General features: G+C 45.5%; 2 protein-coding genes across 2 annotated transcripts in view; one reads left to right on the top strand and one right to left on the bottom strand.

The window, feature by feature from the left end:
* Positions 1 to 344: 344 nt before the first annotated feature.
* LOC144125437 (ATP synthase subunit b, mitochondrial-like) lies at positions 345 to 1,339 on the top strand. The gene has a single exon (XM_077658807.1). It carries the CDS (start codon positions 473 to 475, stop codon positions 1,274 to 1,276), a length of 804 nt encoding a protein of 267 aa, XP_077514933.1. The 5' UTR covers positions 345 to 472; the 3' UTR covers positions 1,277 to 1,339.
* Positions 1,340 to 2,075: 736 nt separating this feature from the next.
* LOC144125436 (uncharacterized) overlaps positions 2,076 to 25,037 on the bottom strand; it is a 36,730-nt gene continuing 13,768 nt past the window's right edge. Inside the window, exons 4-7 of the mRNA XM_077658806.1 lie at positions 23,661 to 24,307; positions 20,625 to 20,943; positions 13,403 to 13,492; positions 2,076 to 6,936 (exon numbers count right to left, since the gene is read on the bottom strand). Of these exons, the coding sequence (XP_077514932.1) occupies positions 6,839 to 6,936; positions 13,403 to 13,492; positions 20,625 to 20,943; positions 23,661 to 24,307 (1,154 nt within the window). The 3' untranslated portion in view covers positions 2,076 to 6,838. The remainder of the gene's footprint in view (positions 6,937 to 13,402; positions 13,493 to 20,624; positions 20,944 to 23,660; positions 24,308 to 25,037) is intronic.

The following is a 25,037-nucleotide window of genomic DNA, read 5'->3' on the forward strand; positions in this document are numbered from 1 at the left end:
AAGATATAATCAGATAAAATCCTGTTAACTTGGATACGCCCCTTTTAATATCACATTTCTTTGGGTTTTTTCCTTTTTTTATTGGGGGGGGGGGGTGCGATTGTGTTCTATAATGAGATTGTAAACCCGTAAATTCCGCAAACCTGTAAACTGAGGCAGTGCAGTGCTCCTGTTCAAAAAAAAAAAAAGAAAAACTGCTTGCGCGTGGTATATAATTTAGATATTTTTAGCTCAAGTAATTCTGTTACAGGATATTTTTTTATGAGTGCAACACGATGCTTTTGTTTTATAGAGGTTGTTGTACACTTTTTGTACACGGATTGGCTTGACCACATCGACATTGATTCAACCGGCACAAGCGCATTGCCAGTGACATCACTTCACGTCTTCTCCTAGCGCCTCCTAGGCAGAGGACGTTTGGGGTCAACTTTTCCAACATTTAGTGCCTACGAAGTGCTTCGAAACCTCAAATATGTTGCAACTTGCCGCAGTTAAGCTCCTCTCTCGTCTTCCTGCGGCTACCATCTTGAGGGTATCACTGCCGGCAGCATCAGCTCGTTCATCGAGCACCCAACCTGCCTTCACTAAAGATGGCCGTGAAATCCTTCACGTCCCCAACGAGCCCCCCGAACGAGACTTGGTGAACTTCCCCCGACTCAAGAGGCCTCTGCACCCAGGCAAGGTGAGGCTGGGCTTCATCCCAGATGAATGGTTTCAAGCGTTCTACCAGAAGACGGGCGTCACCGGTCCCTACCTGTTCGGAACCGGACTGGTAACCTACTTGATCTCCAAGGAAATCATGATTGTGGAGCACGAGTTTGTTACTGGAATCACTTTAGCAACGATGGCGTTTGTCGCCGTCAAAAAGTTTGGACCTGGGGTGAGGGCCTACCTGGAGAAGGAGTGCGACAAAGAGGAGCAGGCGATCGACCAGTTCCGACTGCAAGGTATCGAGAACTTCAAGGACGCCATCAAGCAGGAGGAGTTCGCCCAGTGGCAGGCGCAGGGACAGAACCACCTGTTCCAGGCGAAGCGCGAAAACGTAGCGCTGCAGCTCGAAGCCGAGTTCCGCAAGCGCCAGATGACCGTATACAACGAGGTGAAGAAGAAGCTCGACTACCACCTCGAGGTGCAGAACGTCACGCGAAGGCTGCAGCAGAAGCACATGGTCGACTGGATCGTCAGCAACGTCCTCAAGAGCATCACGCCGCAGCAGGAGAAGGACTCGCTGCAAAAGTGCATCACCGACCTCAAGAGCCTGGCGGCCAAGGCATAGAGCCGGCCTCTTGTGCGGGAAAAGGGGGAGCAGCAGGAATAAAGGCTTCGTCGTTAGGCTGTACTATTCTCGCATGATGGCCTGCTTTCTGGTTGCGCTCTTCAGGGGGCCGCCGTCCTGCAACGAAAGGGTGCGACTTCCGTGTGGTCGTGCGGGCCCCGTACCTCTCGGCACTGTCCTATGAGCAGCGCGCTTAGTATCGCCTAGAAACGCTTAGTAGCTTGCTCCGACTGGAATGCTACGCTTTGTGCGAAACCATGTCAGGAGCTCTTCTTACTTGGTCATCCGACACATAAGGTCCGTGCAGGTCCTTATATTTGTTATAATTCGGTGCAGTGCACTTTAGCCAACATCTTGTTTGGAAGGACATGTTACTTTGTTCCTCTTGCTCATGCTTTACTCTGTTATGTTCTGTAAGTTAAACAGCCAGCCTGCCATTAACCTGTGCATTTATTTCTTCTCAGTAAAATTTGCTACTGTTCTGCTATCACCTGTCATTCAGCAATATGCATAGACGACTGCAAGCTATACCTTCTTTTTTTGTGTTAGCCACCCAAGGCTCTCTTTTTTCCCCAAATGTTGCTCTTACAAGAACATGCTTGAAAACTGACATCTAAGGTTCTTATGCACAGAAGAGCAATAGTCACCAAACAAGTTTTTGCAGTTAAATTGCTTTCAGTTGAGTTTTCTGGAAACAGTCAATGGCAGCAAAACATGAATATCATATACCAACAAAACTTGTGTCATACTAAATGCTGGTTTGGTGTTCACAAGCAATGTGCAAGTGACTGCTGAAACATTTAAAGTCAATTGCTTTTATTCTGCAAGAAAAAATTGAATTCCAACTTCAGGCGGCCTTATAATCACAAATACCTTTCTTGAAAACTGCACGCAGTTATTTAAAAAGCTGCCAGTTCACAGGCAAATGCCATGCAGTCGTGGTGGTGTGTTCAACTCCCACGTTGCTGCACCCACAGACAAAGCATGCTAGAAAAATACCACTGCCCGCCCAAATTTAATGTTCACTGAAACAGGCAAAAAAAAATTAAAGCATGACGACACTTAACCAGCAAGCACGTTGTGCTACATTTTATGATAGCCCCAGTACAAAGATCAAGTGCATATGCTTAAAAATGGCAATCACTAATTTCACTTAGTTTTGCTGCTTCTACTGGCCTTTCATCCAATATAACACACGTAAAGTTTACAGCTGCAGTGCAACAGTGTGAAGTTGTACCCACAGCTAAGTCAAAAGCCCAAATAATTAGTTCCAACTTTTGGCCTCATTCGTTGGCATGCAAGTACAACGGGGGAAGCTGTGCACTATAATGTGGCAAAGTTATCAAAATGCTCTGCTTCGATAAATGCAGGATACCAGGCCCCCAGCGGGTAAGCAAACAACCGCAAAAAAAGCAAATATGCCAGCAGCAAGGCCACATAATTTGTGATCTGCTAATGGAACAACCAAGTTTCTTCACAAATCTTGAGCACTTGGAGAGTTCAATGCAATGACTTCTGAGCAATTCTTGGACTACCCATAAAGTATAATGGCCCACAGACTGCTTCTGTTCTGCTACAGCTCACACACTTTCATAAAAATTTTTTTTGTTTGCATTCAGCTCATCTCAATTGTTCACATGAGACAACAATGCTCCAAAATTCAGGCCTGCGAAAGTAAATCCCCTGCATTTCTCTGTGCATCTATGAAGGTGAATGCGTGTACAAACAAGCTTTTTTTTTTTTTTTACAGCAGATTCAAACCAGCAGCAACAATATCAATGCCATAATTTTTTTTTTTTCTGCAGAGATTAGGAAGCCCACTTGGGAAGTTGTGCAACAGTGTGTCCTCTTGTTGCTCCAGAAGGAAAGGTGACCTAGAGACTTCACAGCACTAAACCAGTCTTCAGAACGCTTGCTACTGAGCTAAACCACTATGGAAGACTACAACAATTTAGGCTAAAACACTGTGCCAATCAGCCTCTTAACAAATAAGAACTTTATGGATCAGCATGATGATGAAGAAGAAAGTTCACAATGACACTGCTTCCACATTTTTTTCCCATAAGCACAGCTACAGTGATCTTAAAATGCATGCAAAAGGTCATTTCGTTAACCACTCACACTGCACACTGAAAGTAATCTAGGGGTAAATGCACTAGCACACTTGCAGCATGGGGTAAGTCATTGGAAGTGCTCATTTCTTTCTTCAACACAGCTTAAAAATTCACGCAAGTCTATGGAAAGGCACATCATGATGCTGTGAAGAAACATCTTCTTGCTTGCAGCATCTTGCTTTAAAGCACAGCACTTATATACATAGGCTTGACGGCTACAACTTCCGGGAGTGCGCGTGCAGTTAACGGAATCTTTGTAGGTCACTGGTTAGAGCCAATGAGGAGTTCCAAACAAGGAGAACATGGGATGAGAATATTTGCATAAGAAAAGGAAGAAAATGGTGCCACATTTTTTTTTCCTGAGCACAAAGAAAAGCAAAAAACAAACAAAAACACATTGTCTTTTTGAATCACAGTACACATCACAATTAGCCTCTTTCAATATATTGCTTTTGCTTTTGCAATATTCCACACAATGCAGGTAGTAAGTGCAGTAAGAACATGGCCAGTACAGGCAAGTAATCACCTTGTGTGTAGACTTCAGACATAATTAAGTTAAAGGTTACTTCCATTCATATGTTGAGCTTTCCAGCTTTTTGGCAAAAACGGGACCTGAATCTGTGCCGTTGACGGATGGATGCTGGGATGCCTTGCAGGAAAATGCTAATAAAATAAAGAAACTAATTCAAGCTTCACACAAGCCAATTATGCTTCAAGCCGCACTTAACCTCTGAGGACATTAGCAGCACAAAAAAACAATTCTTAGCATGTGCAAGTTTTGTGAGCACCTGCTTTTTATGATGAGCAATTTAGCAATACTGCCAATTTGCAAATATTCTTCAAATTGAATAAAGCCCGGCATCTTTCAAGCATTCTTCCATTTATCACCTACTTATACTGGGGCAGATTCAGCAGTGTATGTGAAATTGCTCTGTGGCCTTGTACAGTTCAATATTTTCCAACAGAAGATACCGCTCATCAATTCTGGAAAACTGATCAATAACTCCCGTTTTTTTTTTTATTATTATTGCAGTCACTAGGCTGTGTTTCTGGCAGTATTGATTTATGAAAATATTTTCACAATAATGATGATGCAGCATGACTTACTAGGTTCTAAGTGGGGTATGCAAGTACACAACCTGGAACTGCACATTGCACTTCCTGTGCACCTACGCAGTGCCATACGCATCATTCATAAAGACAAAAGATATCAACACTTCCCTATATTTTCTTCTCCAACTCTCTTTTCTCCTATATTAAAAAAAATTGCACCCTCTGTAGGGCATCTACAGTCACCAGAATCGGGCTTTTTTTAACAGACCTGTAGCACTGCTGAGTGTTCAACAGCTCGATAATCTATAGGGGCAGTCAAAACTTTACATGGTGCGCAAAGAGCAGGTTGCCGCGCTCAACATATATTCACCGGCTTTTCCCCTTAATACGTTAAAAATCTCTACCTATTTCTGCTGGGTCGAGGCTACTGCATTCCCAAAGGGAAAACCTTTTCACTGTCAGCAGCTGTTTGTGCAGAACTCTGTCTTCAAGCATGTTAATCAAAACTGACAATGGGGAATGTTATTTGCAATAATGGTCACAAAATTTTGTGCGAAAATAAAAAAGGTCCAGCTCAGAGGAACTAAACCAGTTAATAAGGCTGGCAGTAATGTGAGAACAGAACGAAATCAAAGCAGATGCTTAACTGCAAAAAATACAAGACTACACCTAAAGCCAACACGCTCTTAATTGCTGCTATCAAAGTCTCACTTCCTCTGCAAACAATGGTTCTGACAAACAGCACAGCCATCTCTCATATAAATATGTACAGCAGAGAAATGGAACAGACCGGTCTGTTCACAATGTACACTGTGTGGGACAGTGCTCTTACTAGATACAGCTCAAGTAGAACATTCTTTTCATATTTACAACTTGAACAACAACAACTCCAGGTCCAATTTTTTCATGCATCCAATTGCAATATTAAAGTTAAAATTCTGTAACAGAAGGAAGCACAAGCAAAACTCAACTTGTAAAAGAAAAACAAAGCAAAAAATAGAGGGGAGGTAAAGCTCCTTGTATAAAAATGTCCAGCACATCCATGTGAAAAACAAAAATCAAATCAGGTGCAGTCACAATTATTGTGCGACAAATGTAAGAACGAATCTTCCATGCATAACACCAGGTCAACAGGAAAGAATCACACACAAAATCAATGGCTCTGGTCTCTCTATTCTACAGTCTGCCCAGGTAACACGGGCCCTTCTGAGTGCAGAATGGCTCTTCTGCCCTCAGTTCTAAGCTTTACGCACTCATCCCTTTTGGCCAGTTAGATGCCTTAGAGAGAGATGCCACTTAAAAGCCAACTCCGGCGGTTTTTTTCTGCCTCCTCTGATTTTACTGAACTTTCACGGTATGTTCTCCGCAGTTTTATAGTCCTTCATGCCAAATTTCGCAGTGGGGCAGTGTTTACGTTGCTGTGCAAACGAATTTTAAACTTGCCCATCTCGTGGCCTCAATGGGGGTGACTTCTACGGGCAACCTTGCACGTGTGACGTCACTGGACGCACGGCCATTAATATTTGTTCTGCATTTGCTGAAAGACAAAATTTGGAGCTGGCTTTTGGCAACTTCAGACAAATAATGGCCCAAGTTCTCAATTAGTCGCCAGTTTGGGCCGATCAACGCGTATACAATAGGTTTTGTGACGGTACCCATGACATCATCAGTTGGTTTAAACCTAGTTTTGTATTCGGTTTCCTGGTTTTTGCTCTTTTTAAATACTTCGACTAGGTATGTTGAAAAACGGCTTTTTGTACCAGAGAGAGGGGACTTTAAAGAATGTGATGTGATTATCAGCTCAAAATGTTCAAAAAGCGCCTGGAGTTGGCTTTCAAAAGATGAGAAATCACCAGAAACTGAAGAAAAGGCAAGCATGAAAATTAGCGCAACACATTAAGCTGTGATATTTCTTTCAACGTGGCACCATCCTGAAGCAGCAGCACACGCAAGCAAGGTGCCGATTCTTGCTATGCCTCTTTGATACACTAGTTTTACCTTGGAAGCCAAGGGGCAGAAAAAGCAGAAAAGCACGAAAAAAGAAACAAAACAAAGGGAGGTTATCGTACCAACCAAAAATGACAAGCCTCAACAAAGCACCTAGAACGACATGGTGACGCAACAACGCAACGCAAAACAGAGACGTGTGTTTGTGTCACAGCAAAAAGTGGCAATGCCAGCAGTGCTGTCCATTGTCTCCGTGGTGCATTTGTTCCCGAACATCCTTGTGGCTCTCCCTTGTTGCGGTGTCCAGTAACAAAGCGGGACCAACGTAACGTCGAGCTTCCCCAGCCCCCGACGACAGGAGGGCTCTGGACCCTGGTTGCGTTGAAGAGCTGCTCCGAGCTGCAGTCTCCCAGTTGTGACTTGCGTGCACTGCACCCCTGGCCTGCGGTCAGACGGGGGTCTGGTGCGGCACGAAGCCACTGCTCGCAGCATGCAGTGACAAGGGGGGCAGGGGAGCCTGGCGTTGATGGTTCTGCTTCGTCGCCGCTGAAACCAAACAACGAAATTCATTCAGTGAGGAAAGATTGACATTACTCATCTGCACCTTGGCTTTTCAGCTGTCATCATCATCATCATCATTTATTAGCCCTTGAAGACTTCTGCGAGGGGTACTACATAAGGGTGGGGGACATTGGAATAACATAGCATTATGGTCAAAAATGGTGAAACATTCATTGCTCCGCAGGATACAAGCGAAAGAAGAAAAATTATGTACATAAATCAGGCAGACAGGTGAAGTGAAGCACAACAATGACAACATAAAAAAATGCAAAAGCAACAATTAAGATTTTAAGTATGGGGACAGCATTTGCCGCAATTTAAAAGCATGGCATTCAATTGCAATGCAATCAGGTAATGAATTCCATTCTTCAATGGCAAGAGGCAGAAATGACTTGTCAAATGCATTAGAGGAGCCATGGAGTCGTAAAACGCTCATGCGCAATGTTCGGAGGGGAGGGAGCAGAATGAAGTCTGGAAGTGAGAGAAAACAATAGTACAATTTATGGAACGATAAACAGGCAATTTCTGGCTGGATAGATAATTTTATGTTGGTAATGGTGGAGCGGGTGCCATGTCTGGAAGTAATAAAGTGGGCTGCAGAGTTTTGGATGGCTTCTAGACTGTCAATTACGTACGCTTGATGTAAATTGGTTGTTGGGGAAAGGAAATGGCGCAGTATCTGTCCCACATCTCCAGGGACACCTAAACACACCTGAACCATGCCTTAAGGGAAGGGATAAAGGAGGGGCTGAGAGAAGAAAGGAAGAAAAAGGTACCATAGTGGAGGGCTCCAGAATAATTTCTACCACCTGGGGATCTTTAACGTGCACTGACATCACACAGCACAGGGGCACAGATCGCGGCCGCCGCGGCAGGGTTCAAACCCGAGTACTCCAGGTCAGTAGCCGAGTGCCCTAACCACTGAGCCACCGCGGAGGGTTAAAAAGAATTCCGAATTGGGGATGCAAATTCTAGTTTGGTGCGGATGAAAGCTTTGTAGACTAGACTGCAAATGGAAGAAGAGGAGAAACTGAGGTACCGTCTGATAAAACCGAGTATTTTCGATGATGTTAAAACTGATGCTGCCGTCAGCCAACTGAGGTTTTAATAATCACTACATTTGGTTGCTCTGCTATTCCAGAAAGCCTCTCCTCAGACTGCTTGAGTAATGTCTGTAGGACGCTCTGCTAAAGAGCAACTTTTGAAATGTTTAGAGGTGCCCCTAGCAGCTCTTAAGCAGTGAATAAATAAATGAAAAAAAAAAGCGAACTTCTCAGCAAAACTATCATAATTTTATTCTAAACTCCATAAGGCCCTCACAAGCAGAGGCAAGAGAGCAGCCTGCGGAGAACGCTCAATGCATATTGCATCAAACGCTGTTCTCAAGAGCCTCAAACAAGCATTCATGAAGCCTGCCGCCGGTGTTTGGCACGACTGACTCCTTTCCTCCTCAGCTTTAATACTGCAACATTTCAGAGCAGAAAAAGATCTAATTTTTACTCCTCCACATATGCTAACACAAGTTTTCACTACTGGGGCACTGGCGACTGATGATGTTTATAAGTTAACGGCTCATGAGAGCCTATACTCCGTTTCATACATCAGGTGCAACGCTGTGAAAGGTACGGAAGTACTCCAGACAGGAAAATAAAGGGAGCCGTGTTACTCCACGCTTGTTTGGTGCCCGAGTGGTCTTTGGCACAAGAAAGCGACAGCGTGTTGTCAGCAAGAACAGTGCATTTAATCAAGATCATGACAAATGTGTCGTGTGGTAAACCTACAGGCAAAGCATTTACTATGTTTCGCTCACCACAAGGGACGCACTACTTTTTGGTCGCGGATGCAGGCAGCGCAAACAAGAGCACTAGCTTTGACAGCATTGCACATGATGTTTGAAACGGAGTATAGTTCTTCAATTTTCACTACTTTGTTACACTGTACAGGTGTAGACAATTGGTGTCATTTAGAATGTACAACGCTGCACAAAATTACTTTCCATCACTCAGGGTCTGAGAAATGGCGGCTCTAAGGGTTCCTTGAGGTTAACATATCTTAACAAAACTTATATTGCAAGTTTTCCTCTCGTTCCTTATTACCTCTGCCAAGTGTGGCAGCCATACGACATTCCAATCTGGCGCAAATCGATTTTACAGTTTGCTACTTCCGTGGCCTCAGTTCAGGTGGTTTCTTTCTATGGGCAACACACCGCACTGACGTCATATGCATTCCTCACGTGTTATATATGTGCTCCCCTCTTCACTAACAATATTTTGAGGTCATCTCAGGCATTTTATGAAAGAACTCATCCCTTCCAGTACCTAATTAAGCTATTCGACGCGCACACGTGTGACATCATCACTGTGTTACATGAACCATCATCCCTGGCCCCTGACCAAGTTTCAGTTTCGATTTGCTGTTTTCACTGTTTTAAAGTGGTAACACTCAGTATTATGAAAAATGTTTTTTTGTGGCGGGGAGAAGGGACTAAGAAATCTGTTGCAACTATTAGCTCAAAATGCTCTAAAAACCCCCGGTGTTGCCCTTTAACTGTAATTATTTCAATAAAAGGGTCGAGCTTGTTTCAAATGTAATAGGACCACCAATAAGAATATTGATTACAGCATTAGGCTAGCCCTAGCCAGTCCATCCGCTTTCAGTCTAAATTAATTGAGTTAAAGAGCGCTTGCACATGTAGCAGTTAAAAGAATAATCCCTTAGCACCTGCATACCAGTGTGAGAAGCAGCTGTTGACCATGCCAGATGGACTTTTAAAATGGTGCAAACAGAAAGCCGCTCATACAGGAAAAAGGCTACTAAGGACACCTTAATTTTAAAGACATCTCCTTAAAGGGTCTCTGAAAGGGACTGTCTATAAAGCTGCAGTACACCTGGGATGTTGAAGGCCACCACTTTACGAATATCCTCTAGCAAGAATTTTTTAATGCACTTTTTTTGAAGCTGAGTTTTCCGTAGTCTAAATCTGAATCTCAGTGTCTTTGTGCCTTTCCCTCTCGTCACTCTTTGCACTCTGAAAGGTCAGAAAGCAAACCCACCCACTCGGCCCCATCGCCGGTTGCGGATGTGTGCAGGAATTCCTCGGGCACCGGAACTTCCTGAAGCACCGAAGCAACCTATCTGACTGGCCACAGCCATGGTAGCTGCGCAATGTCTGAACGAGCCTCATCATTAGTTAACGTAACTACGCAGGTGCACAACATAAGAGGAGATCTAGAGTTTCAAAAAGTCGCCGGAAAGGGCTTGTCAACTTTCGCGCGTGACTGCGGGTTCTCCGCTGTGTGTAGAAGTGATTATTTGGCTTAGGTGTTCACGACAACAGAATGTAGTGATTAAGCGGTTCGATGTACGCTCCTCAGAAGGTGTTTCAGGGGTCCTTTAAATTATTTCTCCTCTTCTCTCTCATGCATCTTGTTGTGCACGTTAAGCTCATTTTAAAAGGGCACACACACAAAATGTGAAACACTAACGAAAAAAATCATGTTCGTTTACCCAGCGTACAGCAACGCCATCCACAAAGTTTCAATCACAGGCACTGACAAATTGGAGTTTACCTGTATAGAAAGATTATGTGCTCTGAAGATAAAGTGACTATTCAACTGGCAAAGAGGCTGTTTGCACTCATACTACACAGAGCTCCTAGTGATCAGGGGCAGCACAACTGTGTTATAGTGCTATGTGTGTGTCTGCGGCAAACGACTAGTGAAAACAGCTCCCGCGGATAAACAAAAAAGACATTTCTCTCATTTCTCTCATTATCAAGAGCAGCTGTAATACAAACTACTCTTTCTCACTGAGGTGTTTGCACTCTGCAGAAGCCACGATGTATGACAGAACACGGCAGCATACCACTACCTGCCTAAAACCGTCACATGAAAACTTGCATGGACTGCAGCCACCACTGCTTGGAATTGGTCAACGCAACTCTCTCCATCCACCAATGTCACATCATTCAGGTACGTAAATTTTACACACCAGAGAATGAAAGTGGTAGAATTTATTTAACACCGCGTCTGATCACACAGCCTTTGCCTGCCTTGCACAATGTACAGTAAAACTTCGTTGATAGGATTTTTTGGGTTCATAAGCTCAAAATCGAGGACAATAAAAAAGTCCCTGAAATTTGGCAAATTCTGGTCATGCAGTACGTTTAATGAGCAAACGCACCCGTGCAAACATACAAGTGGGCCGAACCTGTGAGCACTGAGCACGCGACATGGCAAGCTGGAGTGCAGTTGCAGTCTCCCGCCATGGTGGCTTCTCATCAGTGCATAGGTGCAAAGGGGAGGAGCATAGAAAAAAAAAAAACTGCTCGAGCATACGAGCGAGCCATTCAGCGGCAACACAACGTGAAGACAGGGAAACTCTGCTGATTCGTCACAATGCCCAAGGGCTAGGGGGTGAATCATCTGAGAACTACGGCAATGCGCTTACTTACATGCGAGCGGATGGTGTCTGAGCAAGAACATTACAGAATTCAGCCGCCGCAGTGGCTTCCCTACAGTGCATTAATGCGACAGGGTGAAGCATATAAAACTGACAAGAAAGAGATCCTAGCTACTTTCGCCATTGCCATTGGCGGATTGGATGCGTTGCAAAATTTCCTCCGTGCTAAAGACAACGCAAATGCGGACTGAATTTTGTCAGCACTAGAAAAGAACTGCCCAGACCTCATGCTAAGAAATGCTAATCGACATTTCTATGAGGTGAAAGGATAAGTTCAAAAGTGTACCTCCTTCAACATACATATCATACATGCAACGCGCTTATACACTTTACTGACCACCACAAAACAAATGACAATACACAAAACGTGTACTGACAACTGTTTACTGCTGATGGCTTCCCATTTTTACATAGAAAGAAAAGCTGTACTTTTCTAAATTAGGCAGTTTGGATCATACGTTTTCCCACATAGTACGTTTTTCCCTCACATTTCTTTAAAAACGTATCGACAATGTTTTACTGTAAACCAAACGTGGCACCACCTAAGCAATAGCAGCAGCAAAAGCTGACCCAAACCACAAAACCTCATGCAAAGGAAGTGATGCCAAGTGTTGCTGGAGATGGTGGTGGTGGTGGTGGTAATGGGGGGGTGGGGGGGGGGGGGGGGGGGGGAAACAAGCAATGAAAAGGTTTTCATAGTTAACTACTCCAACAAAAGAAATTACCATAACTGCTTTCACTATGACAGACTACTTTTTTTTTAAACAATGTCACCGTGAAGAATGCGATATTTTTTTTAAAATTCAGGAATACCTTTAACAACTACATTCGTGGCCCTTGGTGCCTGTTTGCCAGTGCACTTTTCTGTCAGTGCACAGAAATTTAGAAGGCCCAGATGAGCCTGGAAGAAGACGAGGAAGTAGTAGATGAAGACACAGCTTCAAGAGAATGCTAAGGCTTCTTTCGGTGCCGCCATTCTACACATATGCCCCTACATTAATGTAGGGGTGCGTTGAATGCCAAAATTGACGGTGGTTATGAGGAGAGGAAAGGCATGAGCACTGGAACTCAGTCACGCTTAGCGTGGCAAAGAGGAGAACACCATCATCAGAACAAAGGCAAGGCATTTGTCATGTGAAGCCCTCCATCTTCCCGCACTCAAATGCACCTAGCATGAATACAAGGAATCTATGACCAGAAGATAGGCGCGATAACTGTTGAGTGAAGTGCAAACAGCCACTGCAAACAGACTGCCAGTCATGGCATTAAATGAAACCTAACAGTAATCACTACCATAATTCAAAATCTGAACGCAAACAAGATTGCAGTTTAGAAAAAAGAACCATTTATATATCTGTCCTCCTGACCAATAGGAGATTTGGTACGAACATGGCATCACCCATGGTGATAACTGCCTAGCCAAAGAAAAGGTGGCACATGGTGATAACTGCCTAGCCAAAGAAAAGGTGGCACCATCTATCGCTTCAGGCGCAAGACCAGCACCTGGGAGTCTTCGCAGCTCTCTCCCTCTAGCAACACATGTTGCCACTGCTGCTCCTGTTGTGAATCTCTGCCTTTTTGGCCTCACACCACTGTAGGCAACCACAAGCTTTGGTTCTCTTGCAGAAAACAGATGAAGAAAGCCCTTTCAAGCAAGGTATCTAACCAAACTTGCACTCAAATGACCTTCTGAGTGAAATCTGTGCTTAGCCATTCCCACTGCTTAGCTAGAAGAAGCATTGGTATCCTTTTCTGTGAGCAATGCAACAATCAACACAGCACTGTTCAACCTAAATGAACAATGAACTTTGTAAGTTTCTGGAGCAGTGACTAAGCATACTTTTAGTTACTTGTGCACTGCCACTGCTATTATATGGCCAACCTGCCTGATCGAAAGTACCTTGATTTCCGATTGTTGCGTTGACAAGAGGTGTGTGAAAAAAAACTTATGGCGAAAAATGCTCACTATTAATATGCAACTCTCGCTCACCTTTACTCGGGTACCTTTTCTCTTTCGTCTCTGTGTAGTGGGGTGCAGGAACATCGTCAATGGAACGAAATCTGAAGCGACTTTCAAAGCCTGGGAAAAGAAGAAAAAAAAGAATGTAGAACTTTAACGTGGGTTACACTTTTGCACCAACCTCATATTAGCTCAAAATCTTGCAAAAATGTGCAGCGTATATTTTGTGCCAAATGCTGGCACCGGCGGTGGGCAGCTCCGACTACCTGTGGATCTTGCAAGAAAACACTGAGCCCTGTTCACTGTGTTTTCTTCTTTTTTTCTCACTCAAAGATGGCAGAAGTTCAAAAGTCTGTCCCTTAAAAGGCCACAGAAAGGGATGTTCGAGCTTGGCTTTAAAATGCTTGCACTATGTAGAGTACAGGCCACCGAGCGTCCATGCCGCGTACAAGACCTCAAAAGCAAGCGGGAAATTAACAATATATTTTTAAAAATTACCACTTTCGCACCTCGCAGCAACGCGCGGTGCCGGGCTTTCGCGCGAGAACTTGGCATACGATGTCACTTCGTGCAAATGACGTCAGCAGCCGTGGGTTATCATTAGTTCACAGCACCAAATTCTTTTAGGCGTCACGCACTACCGCGGCCGCGGCCACTCCACGCGCGCGGCAGCTGGTGGAGGTAGGGGAGGAGCCGAGTGAGTGGGTCCAGCGGAGGAGCGCCGCCGTTTTGGCGTGTGAAAAGAGGGGGAAAGGCACGAAGACGCGAAAGTTCAAATTTTGTCTGCATATAACTCAGCTTCCACAAAACGTAACAAAATAATTCTTGCTGAGGGATAATTATGAGCCGTCTTCTTTTAACATCCCAGACATATCGCACCTTTATTGAGACCCCCTTTCTAGACCCTTTAATGCTTGATGATAATGATGACCACTTGAATGAGAGCTTGTGATGTGCCAAGTTCGACTAAGAACAAATGCGTTTTCCAAACTGATCGTAAGATCTAAAATCCCGCTTGGACACATAGTGCTCATTACAAACAAATGGGCAGTAATCATCACAGTCAGTTCCAGCCTGCAATCACGCCATTGCAAGGCTGAGTAAAAGCTCATTTTTGGTAAATAGTGGTGACAGCATGCACAAAAGGGGAAGAGAACTGTTTGTAGGTTGCACCTGTGCATGAAATATGAAGAAAAAAAAAACTGACCATTCTCATGCAGTGTAAATTAACCTGCTGCGTAACGTGAACCAGACACCTGAACTGCGCTGTAAGGGAAGGGATAAAGAGAAGAAAGGAAGAAAGAGGTGCTGGAGGGCTCGGGAATAATTTCGACCACCTGGACACTGCACAGCACACGGGCGCCTTTGCGTTTCGCCTCCATCGAAACGTGGCCGCTGCGGTACGGTTTGAACCCAAGCACTTAAGACACAAAACTCAGTGAGAGCAAGTCTAAAATGTCTGTTTTTTTTTTTTAAATCTCTTCCGCTTTCACCCCTTCCTTAAGAGTGTGGTCAAGGTATCCACCCACTGCACGACTGCTACTGCGCTTTTTTTTATATCTACTTTAACAACCCCCTCCACAGAGGTGCGCACAGAGCATCCAAAAGGTATGTTGAGCATTTGGCGGCGTCTTGCAACCATAAAGCCCACCTGATGGCAATGAAGGTCGCATGAGGCATGGGCTACATGCACGAAGAGGTCACCTGATCGCAGAGAAAAGCTAAAAAGCTAAGCCTGGTGAGCACCACGTGTGATCAGTAGTGGAAAGTGTCCCATAAACAGCTCTCACTGAGAAACCTGAAAACATATGCACGCTGTACAATGTTCTTGCAGCTTCGCATGGAATTGGTGCAAAAAAAAAAAAGCCACCAGATGCAGTTTACATTAAATACTTTGAAATTCTGTCTGCACACCTGCCACAGGATGGCGCTCACACACATCGCACAGACTTTCATGTGTGTTTTGTGGAGGGGCCACATGCATAAAGCTCTCACAGTGAGAAGTACAGATTACTCGGCAGTGGCATGGTTTATAAGCACGACCATCGATTATCAAATAAGATTAGCTGTGGCTTGCACTTTAGCTAAAAAAAAAGGTTATCTCAACAGTCAGAATACCCCAACCACTCAAGCTACATTTATGCCCACACTGCATAAAGAATGCAATGCGACCGCACTGAACGTCTGCATGCAGAGAAGTCTAAACCTAAAATGATGCATGGCATCATTAACCCTGCAATGCCCAAGCAACAAAAACATGGAAGAAATATCACAAACTCCAAGTATTTTGTTGTTAGTCATCTTTACAATGCACAAATGATAAAGCTGGCAGATTTACTAAAAAAAATTTTATTCTGCGTGATTAAATTATGTTAATTACGACAATTTGAGTGCCTTTGAATGATAAACCTATGCATAATTACAGTCAAGCCTCGATATAACAAACATGATATTACAAATTGTTGCCTATATTCTAAATATCTCTACATATTTTAAATAAATTCATGTAACTTTTACTTTACATATCGATTTCAGTTGGCCCTTAAACTGACAAATTTGGGAGGTGGGGTTTTCGGTTTAAACCGAAAAACAGTGATAAAACTAGGCCAAATTCAGTTTTTGAAATATAGTTTTTAACTGAAAAACATCAGTATTTCTGGAATGCGCAACTGGCTATTCAGTGCCAGTTACAGTAGGTCACAAGGGAAAATTAAGAAAGTGCTGGAATTAGAAACACGGTGGAGACAACGGTATCTTTGGAATTTAGTAGCGTAACTGTGAGCTTTGATGATTATGATGATGCGTCTTCCTTCTCAATCTCATCACTGGTTTTTGCACTGCATGTAAGGACACTTACAACTTCCGGAACCATAAGAAAGCAACTATCAATGTGAAATCCTCAATGAACGGCATGACTGTGATGCTCTGGTTTCACTGCTGTCAGGACATAAACCATATGATGTCTGGTCCTCTAGCTTAGCGCGAAATGCAACCAAAATTTGACAACTAAGTTTTTAAAACTAATCTATCCCTTACATTTTGTAGCGATAGCTACATTATGGTAGCATTTCGAGCCTTCAGCGTGGCGGTGCCGCCACCCTGTGACTGTGCCGCCACACTGTCACGTGGTTGGTCACGTGGGGTGGAGCAGCTGCCGGCAGCGCGGCGCCGTGGCTGATCACGTGGTTGGTCACGTGAATAAGTTGCACTTGGCCAGCTACAGCTATCGCGTCACTCCAGGTTTAACCAGAGTTAAACCACCGCCAATTTTTTCTCTCATGAGCCAGCCACTTAACTTCGACATTTTTTTTGAAGGATAGCTCTTAATACAACTACAGTGGAAACCACTTATAACGTAATCACTTCGAGTATGGGACCGGATATAATGCGGTTTTTGCTGGCCACCAGTCTGCCTCCCATAGGGTTCAAAATAAAGTCATACCACTTAATATGCAGCATGCGAAGCGAAATACAAGTTGTACTGCGGTTTGGAAATCCGTTCGGTGACCGCGCGGAACAGCAAGTGTGCTTCCCTGCACAGCATCAAGGGCTTCTGGACCGCGCTGCCGCTTAAGTACTCCGAAAAACAAACACAAAAAAATTTCATCGGGATCGATGGTCAATCCGACGGGAATGCGTGAGCATGAATCGTTTCCGTGATCGCTGACGTTCCATTGCTTAGGTTACGCTTTTTTGATTTCGCTTTGCAGTTCACACAGAGACTGCTTTCAGCAGTCGAAGGCACTACTTCAAGCATGTTGTCTTCCATAATCACTCCATTGGTTACGCTGCCACATGTTGAAGGAATGGCAGCCATCACGGTGTCGGCACCACGCGCAGTCTACCGCTCTCCCCACTCCACGATGAAATCGCTTCTACAGTACTCCTCCAACTCCTCCGCGGTCACGTTGCATGCGGTATGCTAAAACTAACCTAAGCGTGCAGCGACATATAGGGTTACTTTTTGTTCAGTGATAAATAAAGCATTTTTTAAAGCGAAGCTACCCATCTCGTGTCTATTTTGACTCAAGAAAGCGTTTCTGTTATAGTGCAGTACCGTTTATACGGAGAATTTCCGTGGCCCCCATGACATACGTTAAAAGCAGTCTACACTGTATTTGTGTGCTAATTACTGCTGTATAAACTCCTCACTTAAAAACAAGAAAACAAGCCAGGACAAACTCTCGACCACTTCTGACTGCACGGGACTTCATATACATTAAAATCTCGTAGATACGTTCCCGGTTCAGGCGCTCAAAATCGCGGACATTAAAAATATCCCACAGAATTACACTATATTAACGCGACAACGTTAAGGGCCCCGTGTCGCAGGAAAGCCGGTGTCGTCGGCGTCGGCTGTGAGCGAAAAATCCCTCCTCCTCCTCCTCCTCGCAATGTACGCCACTGCCACAACAGATAGCACGCGATGGCAGCGCTTCCCGCTCGTCTCGTTCGGGCACAGTGGGGCTGTGCGGGCACGCAGGAATCACGTGGTGAGCGGCGAACAACGCAGTGCACATCCAAAGCGCGTTCACCACGAAGCTTGCGGCTTGCTGCCCGTTCGTTCGGCGCGGAAGCTATTCTGGCGTTCATGGCATCGGGTTTGTCGAGAATGACGTGCCAACGAACTACAACTGCAACTTGAGTCCCGCGCGTTTCGGCAAGGCACCTGGCAGCGCTTCTACGTGGTTTGCCGCTCCGCACGTCCGTTTCACTGTAGGTAGCAGAGCGATTTGTCGAACGGGCAAGGCGTCGCGCCGAACGGGCGATGGCGTTCCGTGGACTCCCTGGCAGTACTGCAACACGCTGTCGCGTTCCACTCATAAAGACAAAGCTTAAGAGTCCTCCAATTTTGTTTTTCCCGGTTAATACCTTCCAGGAAAATACGACTTCCCGGCTACAACGTTTAAAGTTTCGACAAAACTGTGGTCGTATAATACGTTTATTGACAAACCGCACATGTGCAAACATACAAGTGGGCCGAACGAGAGGGTATGCGACAGTTTTTTTGCGGCAGTCACCCGCCATGGTGGCTTCTCTGCAGTGCCTCAATGCAACGAGGCGAAGCACCACTACCACCACCACCACCACCACCACCTTCAAGAACAAAAAAATCAATACGGCGCGCTTGCATTCGCGACGGCCGTTTCTCGGGGGCACGATATGAAGAGGAGAAACGCTGAGGTTTCTTCTCGGTGCATAAGGAAAAGAAGGCGAAGCTTCTACGAACTGCAGTGATGCGCGTATATACGAACGGGGCCGGGTCAGGGGAACGCAGCTTAAAAAGCAGAAACACTGCGACAATCAACCGCCGCAGTGGCTTTCCCACAGTACTGGGGAGGAAAGGAGCGAAGCATCCAAAAATGACAAGGAAGAGATTTTGGTAACTTTCATCACTGCTGTCGACAGACCGGATGCGTTACGAATTTCCTTCCGCGCTAAAGAAAGCGCAAATGCAGACTGAATTCAGCGAGCTCTGGAATAAGATCTGTTCAGTTCTTGTGCAAAGAAATGCCAACTGACCTTTTTTCGAAATGAAATTGTCAATAAATGTCTTTTTACCTCATTCAACAGTTGCATTTCTCAAAATCAGGTGGTTTGGATCATACATTTTCCCGGAAAATACGTTTTTTCCCGCAATAAAAAAAACATATCAACTAGGTTTTACTGTATTTCCAAAAAATATGTTTCCAAAACCAAAAATTTGTATTGTAAAAATAATATTCAGAAAAAAAATTGTGTTGTGGAATAAACATCGAAAACGGCTAGCTAAATTTTCAAAAAATAAAAATTGAAAAGTCTAACACCTAGATATATCAAACTCCCCACTGCCAAGCATTGCCTGCTCAGATGTGGGTGTGCACATAGCAGCCTACACCACACAAAACAAATGACTGGAAGTGCTGCGGCAAAAGTTCGCTTCAAGGTTCAGGCTTCTATTTTTTGCTAAATTCGAACACAGCTCAAGAACAAAGTGGCAGGGGCCCCTCGTAGGAGGCCCTCCAGCCAAAGGCATTGATCAACGTCGCAGTCAATCCAAATAAGCTGTGGTTATTCCTCATTCATCTGCTGCCCCCTGCGATTTCATGCTAGCAGGTCAAAGGGAATCGGTCTAGCGGGAGAATCAGTCAATGCCATTGTCTGGAGCGGCTCCTTTGAGGGACATTTGCCGCTTCGTTCTCGAGTTGTATCTGACTATAGTGTTCTTATCTCCAACTCGCACTTGCATTAAGCCTCTTACACCTGTCAACAGTGCCCCAGAAGCAATAACGTGGACGTCTGTAACCTTGCAGTAACCATCCTGCACTCGTATCGGGTACCACAGAGGTGGTGAAAACAGCAATAGCATTTGCTCTGATGTACCATTCTCCACGCAACACAATAGTGATGCAGGGAAGCCACCCTAGCTGGTGCCTGGTCTGCTACCATTGCATGCTGGCGGTGCTATGAGGGAAGCCACCTAAAGCGTTCGTTTCATTCTTTTTTTTTTGTAGCGATAGCTACATTACGGTAGCATTTCGAGCCTTCAGCGTGGCGGCGCCGTGGCGGTGGTGGCGCCATCACGTGGTGCGGAGCAGCTGCCTGTGGCGCGGCGCTGTGACTGATCACGTGGTTGGTCACGTGACCAAGTTATAATCAGCCAGCTATAGCTATTGCGTCACTCCAGGTTTAACCAAAGCTAAACCACCGCCAATTTTTTTTTTTGCAGTCTCCAGAATCTCCACTAGCGCCTTTGAAAACACAGCTAAATCTTCAAAAAAGGTCTACCCGCTGCTTTTTAAAGCATCGCTTGAGTTGTCATCCCTTCACTGAATAAACTGCGCTTCTCTTGCTGGCATTTTTTACATTTATATTACAAATTTCTGCTATATCGAACTGTTTTAAGATGTTTTACCTGTTCCCTATAAAAAGGTTTGAAAAGGCAATAAATCAATGCCTAATTTCAAAAGTGTTCCCTCACCTGACAATGCAGTAGTACAACCCAAAAAAATTTTAAGCTGTTCTGCTGTAAGGGTCACCTTTTGCAGTGAGCAGTCTTTGAGCAAGTTTACTGCATCCCTGGCAGCTGGCACTTTAACCTTGCTTTAACAAATAAGTTGAAAAAAGGCATCTTTCTGCATTAATGTGAGGACATGATATACACCTGAAAGCATAAAAAATAACTATTTACATTTTTGCAGTATGTACCATACACGATATGCCAGGCGTCACAGGATTAAATAAGAACCAGGCAGATGCAGCTCCTTCTCACCTGAAGAGGCTGAAAGGGAGTTCCTGACTGAAGAGCTCCTCTGTGGTGGTGTGGGCGATGGCCGCGAAGGGGCAACCAGGGCTGTTGGCTTTGCCGCCTGGTGTGGCGGCTGGGGAGGGGCGCCCCTCTGGGGCAGCTGTGGAGGCGCAGTGGTGGGCAGGGGTGGCGGGGCACTGGTGGGCAGCGGAGGTGGCCCACTCGTGGGCAAGGGAGGGGGCGCAGTGGTGGGCAGAGGTGGTGGCTGGCCCCTTGGCGGAGGCGGTGGGCGCCCCACGGGCGCCTGGCCACGCGCAGGGGGTGCAGGGGGCACCGACCGTACCTGCAATCAAATTCAGCATGACTGCTTGCAATAGGGCTAAGGTGATGTTGTCTTAGGGATCTAGCTTTAACATATTCTTGACTAAGCTGAGGAACAGATGGACTGCCGACTCAATCCAACAATGAACTGTGTTCTTCTGCCTTTCCTCTTCCTTTCTCTTTACCAAGAATAAGTTCAATTTTGTGCTCTAAGATTGGCCCAGCACAAAGCAACGGGTTGCCTCTGCTACAGTGGTTGTTTTTTGTGTCATCCCTTAGTTCACTCAAAACCTGTCAAATCTTTCAGGCTGAGCTGCATAAAAGAGCACGATGCTTTAAACAAAAATATTTTAATGCGCAAGCATTAAGGCTCCCATTCTGCAGAAAATCCAGCAACTTCGGTGTTGGAAACGAAAATGCAGGTGGTCCACCTGCCATGTAGGTCACGTGACCTTGTGAAGTCACCACAACCTGCCCGCCATGGCAGGTGGCAACCAGCCCAACGGATTGTAAGCAAACTGCCCACCGTGGCAGGTGGCAGTTAAATAAATGATTGGTAGCAAGAGGTTGCTTGGGAAGAGCAACCTGGGTCTCGCAAGCCCCACCAGTGGCTGTGTTTGCAACAGCCACCTTCCGGGGCAGTGGCGTATCACTTAACCGCTGCACTACTGCACCAGGAGTGGTACAAGAACTCCCCGCGCTCTATGAATGTAAAGTAGAGAATGACTAATTCTGCAGGTATGGACACTAGGCAGAACCTAGGCAACAGAGAAAGAGCACTTGCACAGGAGGAGGGATCCCTAATGCTACCGCACTGCACTCTTAAGAGAAGGTTAAGCATTATGAGATGGTGAAAGAAAGAACAGTATCCATGATTGCGAAGTCAAGTGCAAAGAGGACCCCAAGCTGCTGAAAGAATTCCTTAAAGCTTTCGTGTTATACCCTCAAAGTGGAGCTTAAGTGTCCCCTCAAGTTTTTAAACACCTTCCCTTACATGTCTGCACTAAATCTCAACCCTGCAACAAATGGGCATTACAATGAAGCACTACTTGGTATGTATGCTGCCCAAAAGCAAAACAGAATTTTTGGGTTACTTGTGCTATGGAAGCCCACTTTGAGCATTGGTGATATGACACACTGAGTGTAAATGTAAGCTAGTTGTTGCACAAATTAACCCTAATTAATTTTCAAACAATGTTGCTGCAGGAGCTTCTGTCATCAACCTAGGAGCTCTTATGCATTTGTATGAGAAAGATACTTCAGTAAAACTTCTATTTGGGCTAGTTGTTGCACTTTTAACCAAGGGAACGGAGCAGCGCAAAAACAAGCAATCACACAAGAAGGACAAGACACAACCCAGCGGTAGTGTTGTGTCTTGTCCTTCTTGTGTGATTGCTTGTTTTTGCGCAGCTCCGTTCCCTTGGTTAAAAAAATTTGTATGAGAGGCTACACGAAACTGCTGTCAAAGTCACTTCTCACCAGAGGGTGGTAAAAAAATGTTTGAGATCTTTTTTTTTTGAAGTCATGCTCAAAGATCACCAATGGTGCACTTCCTGCTGGAGAATCCGGCACGAGGATTAACGAAGACTGAAAGCAACCTGGAAAAAGCAGCACACACCCTGCCGGCCAGTAACAAAAAAATTACTTACAAACCCCACGCATGATGAGTAGGATACTCTACAATGATGGCTATATGTACTCTTTTGAAGGCCTGCTCTTCAGCATAGGTTCATGCTTTGCATACCTTCATTGTGATAGTGTGACTGGTAGCTGAAACAATTTGGTCCCCAGGTCTCAACCCTGCACTCAAGCATTAATAGTGGGTATCACTCAGCATTGTAAAGAGATGGTTATGACAGGACAAAAGGCACAATAACCATCATGAAAGCCCAAATTGCACATATCGGCTTTAAAACTGTGCACTCAGGTGTTCAAGCTAGGTTGCGGTTCAGTGCTGCAAAAAGGAAAAGGTCATGGGGAAAGGAGAGATATAGCAAATGTTGTTCTTGCTCGGTTGTCTACGGAGAGATCAGCAGGAGTGCAGCAGTCATCTACCCTCACTGCTAAGCCAGGCCACACTCCCTGTCTCTTCCTAGAAGATCCACTCGTCCTCACTCAATGGTATGTAAGACGGCCACTGGAAGTGCCACAAAAGTGTAGCTCACACAGCTATAATAAAGTTATTTGTGACTAGCAGCTGTTTCACCTTTTAAGAAGCCAGAGCATGATGTCTGACCTCTCACAGATCACTTTGATGTGTAAGCAGCTTTGTATAGCCGGGAAGAAGCTGCAATTCAACTCACAAGACAGTTCCTGATGCAGCAAGAGAATACTGACCAGATTTTATAGCAGATATCAATATTGCAAAGTCATGTCCTTCGTGCTCGCCTGCGAGTGCTAACAGAGAGTACTATCCCCAGATTTTTCAAATACACAACGGTTTAATTGTTAACACCGCAAATTTTGAACGCGTATTTAACTCAAGCTTTGAACTCTTGATTTATCCAGTTCTGACGGGGCTGAATAGATAAAAATCGACCATATGTGAAGTACAAAACAGAAGTGCACAGAAGTGTATTGCCACTAAAGAAAAGGAATCATCTAAAATGGAATGCTGCCAGACGTAAACTGCAACATTTGTAGTGTTAGCTCTCTGAACAGGCAGAATCAGCCAAAGCCATAGCAATAGCCACGAGACATTGCTTCTGGAAAGAGACACGGAGAGACAATGCAGCAAACCTTGTGCGCCTGGTGTAGGTTGCTGGGCACGCTGACATTGCGCGGCGGAGGTGGAGGGCCCGTAGGCTTGAGCTGGGGGCCCCCTGGCAGGTCAGCGCCATCCCGACAGTCAGGGGCGCCAAAGCTCTGCCTACGGGCCAAGGGAGGAGCAGCATTGGGCACCACCAACCGGCTGCCTGCCACAGTGCCAAACTTGGAGGCCGTACTCGCCACCGCCGTGGTGACCACAGCAGGGCTCTTGGGTGGCGGCGGGGGCTTGACAGCGGGTGCCCGCAGGGGCCGCTTGGCTCCGCCCCCGAGGCTCGACTGGGAGGCGGACCTTGTCACCCCCGGGGGCTTGCTCGGGAGCGGAGGGCCCGTCCTACTGCGGCCTGCTGCCGGGGCGGGACCGCTGTCAGTAGTTGCCGTGGCCATGGCATTGAGGCTGGGCTTGTGGCTTGATGGAGGAGGGGCGGGGGGCGGGCCACGTGGGCTCACATCTGCAGGGAATGGGGCAGGAGCACGGCGGACCGGCGGTGTTTCAGTGGCAAACTGCTGCTGGTGCTGCGGCTGGTGCCTACCACCCAGCGCAGGACTAGAAGAAGGAGGCTGTCGGGGAGGAGGGCCAGATGGTGCGCTGCCTGCAGCAGATGATGAATGTCCAGCCCCTGCAAATAAAGGGCCAGACATGAAAAACAAATACTGCATCAGTGCTTAGAGTTGCCAACAACTTTCAAGTTCCTGCTGGCTTCGAAGTTGACCTGGTTCAACCAAAAAGCTAAGAAGACGGGAGCCATGGTACAGGATGTTGTATCACATGTGACTGGTACGCTACTGTTGGAATGCCTGTAATTGTGCTCCTCACGTCTCAACTATCCAATGCATCAATCTTACATTTCCATAAGTATTTCATTTCAAGCATTCGTGGCGAACAAAAAGTCAAGCTACCAAAATGGGCAACAATATTTAAGACAAAAAGAATGCCAGGAAAAAGTTTTATTTAGTAAAGCCTGTAATGCAGCTAGCGTGAGCATACCATTCAAGATCGTCATGCACCAGATCACGGCAGTGAAACAGTGACAGCTGTCAGAATTGTGGTCCCAAAGCAAACAGCATGTGTGAACGATTAGAGAGGTGCAGTAGTAGATCTATTGACACAGAATGTAACATGATGAAAATTTTCAGATGCTCTGTCATGCCCTCCGAAAAACACGTACGAGCAAAAGCCTGCCATGGCTCTTCATCATAACAGGATTTTCCTAAGCAAGCGACAAGAAAGAGTAGCGTAAAAAAATATCGTCACGGACTAGAAGACAACGAACTGTGCAGTGATGCGGGTGGGAGCACTCGTGCCAGGCCGTCTGCCATTAAATCATGCCATCCCCATCTCTCATGTCA

The sequence above is a fragment of the Amblyomma americanum genome, chromosome 3 (assembly GCF_052857255.1).
Source record: "Amblyomma americanum isolate KBUSLIRL-KWMA chromosome 3, ASM5285725v1, whole genome shotgun sequence".
Classification (NCBI taxonomy): Eukaryota; Metazoa; Arthropoda; class Arachnida; order Ixodida; family Ixodidae; genus Amblyomma; species Amblyomma americanum.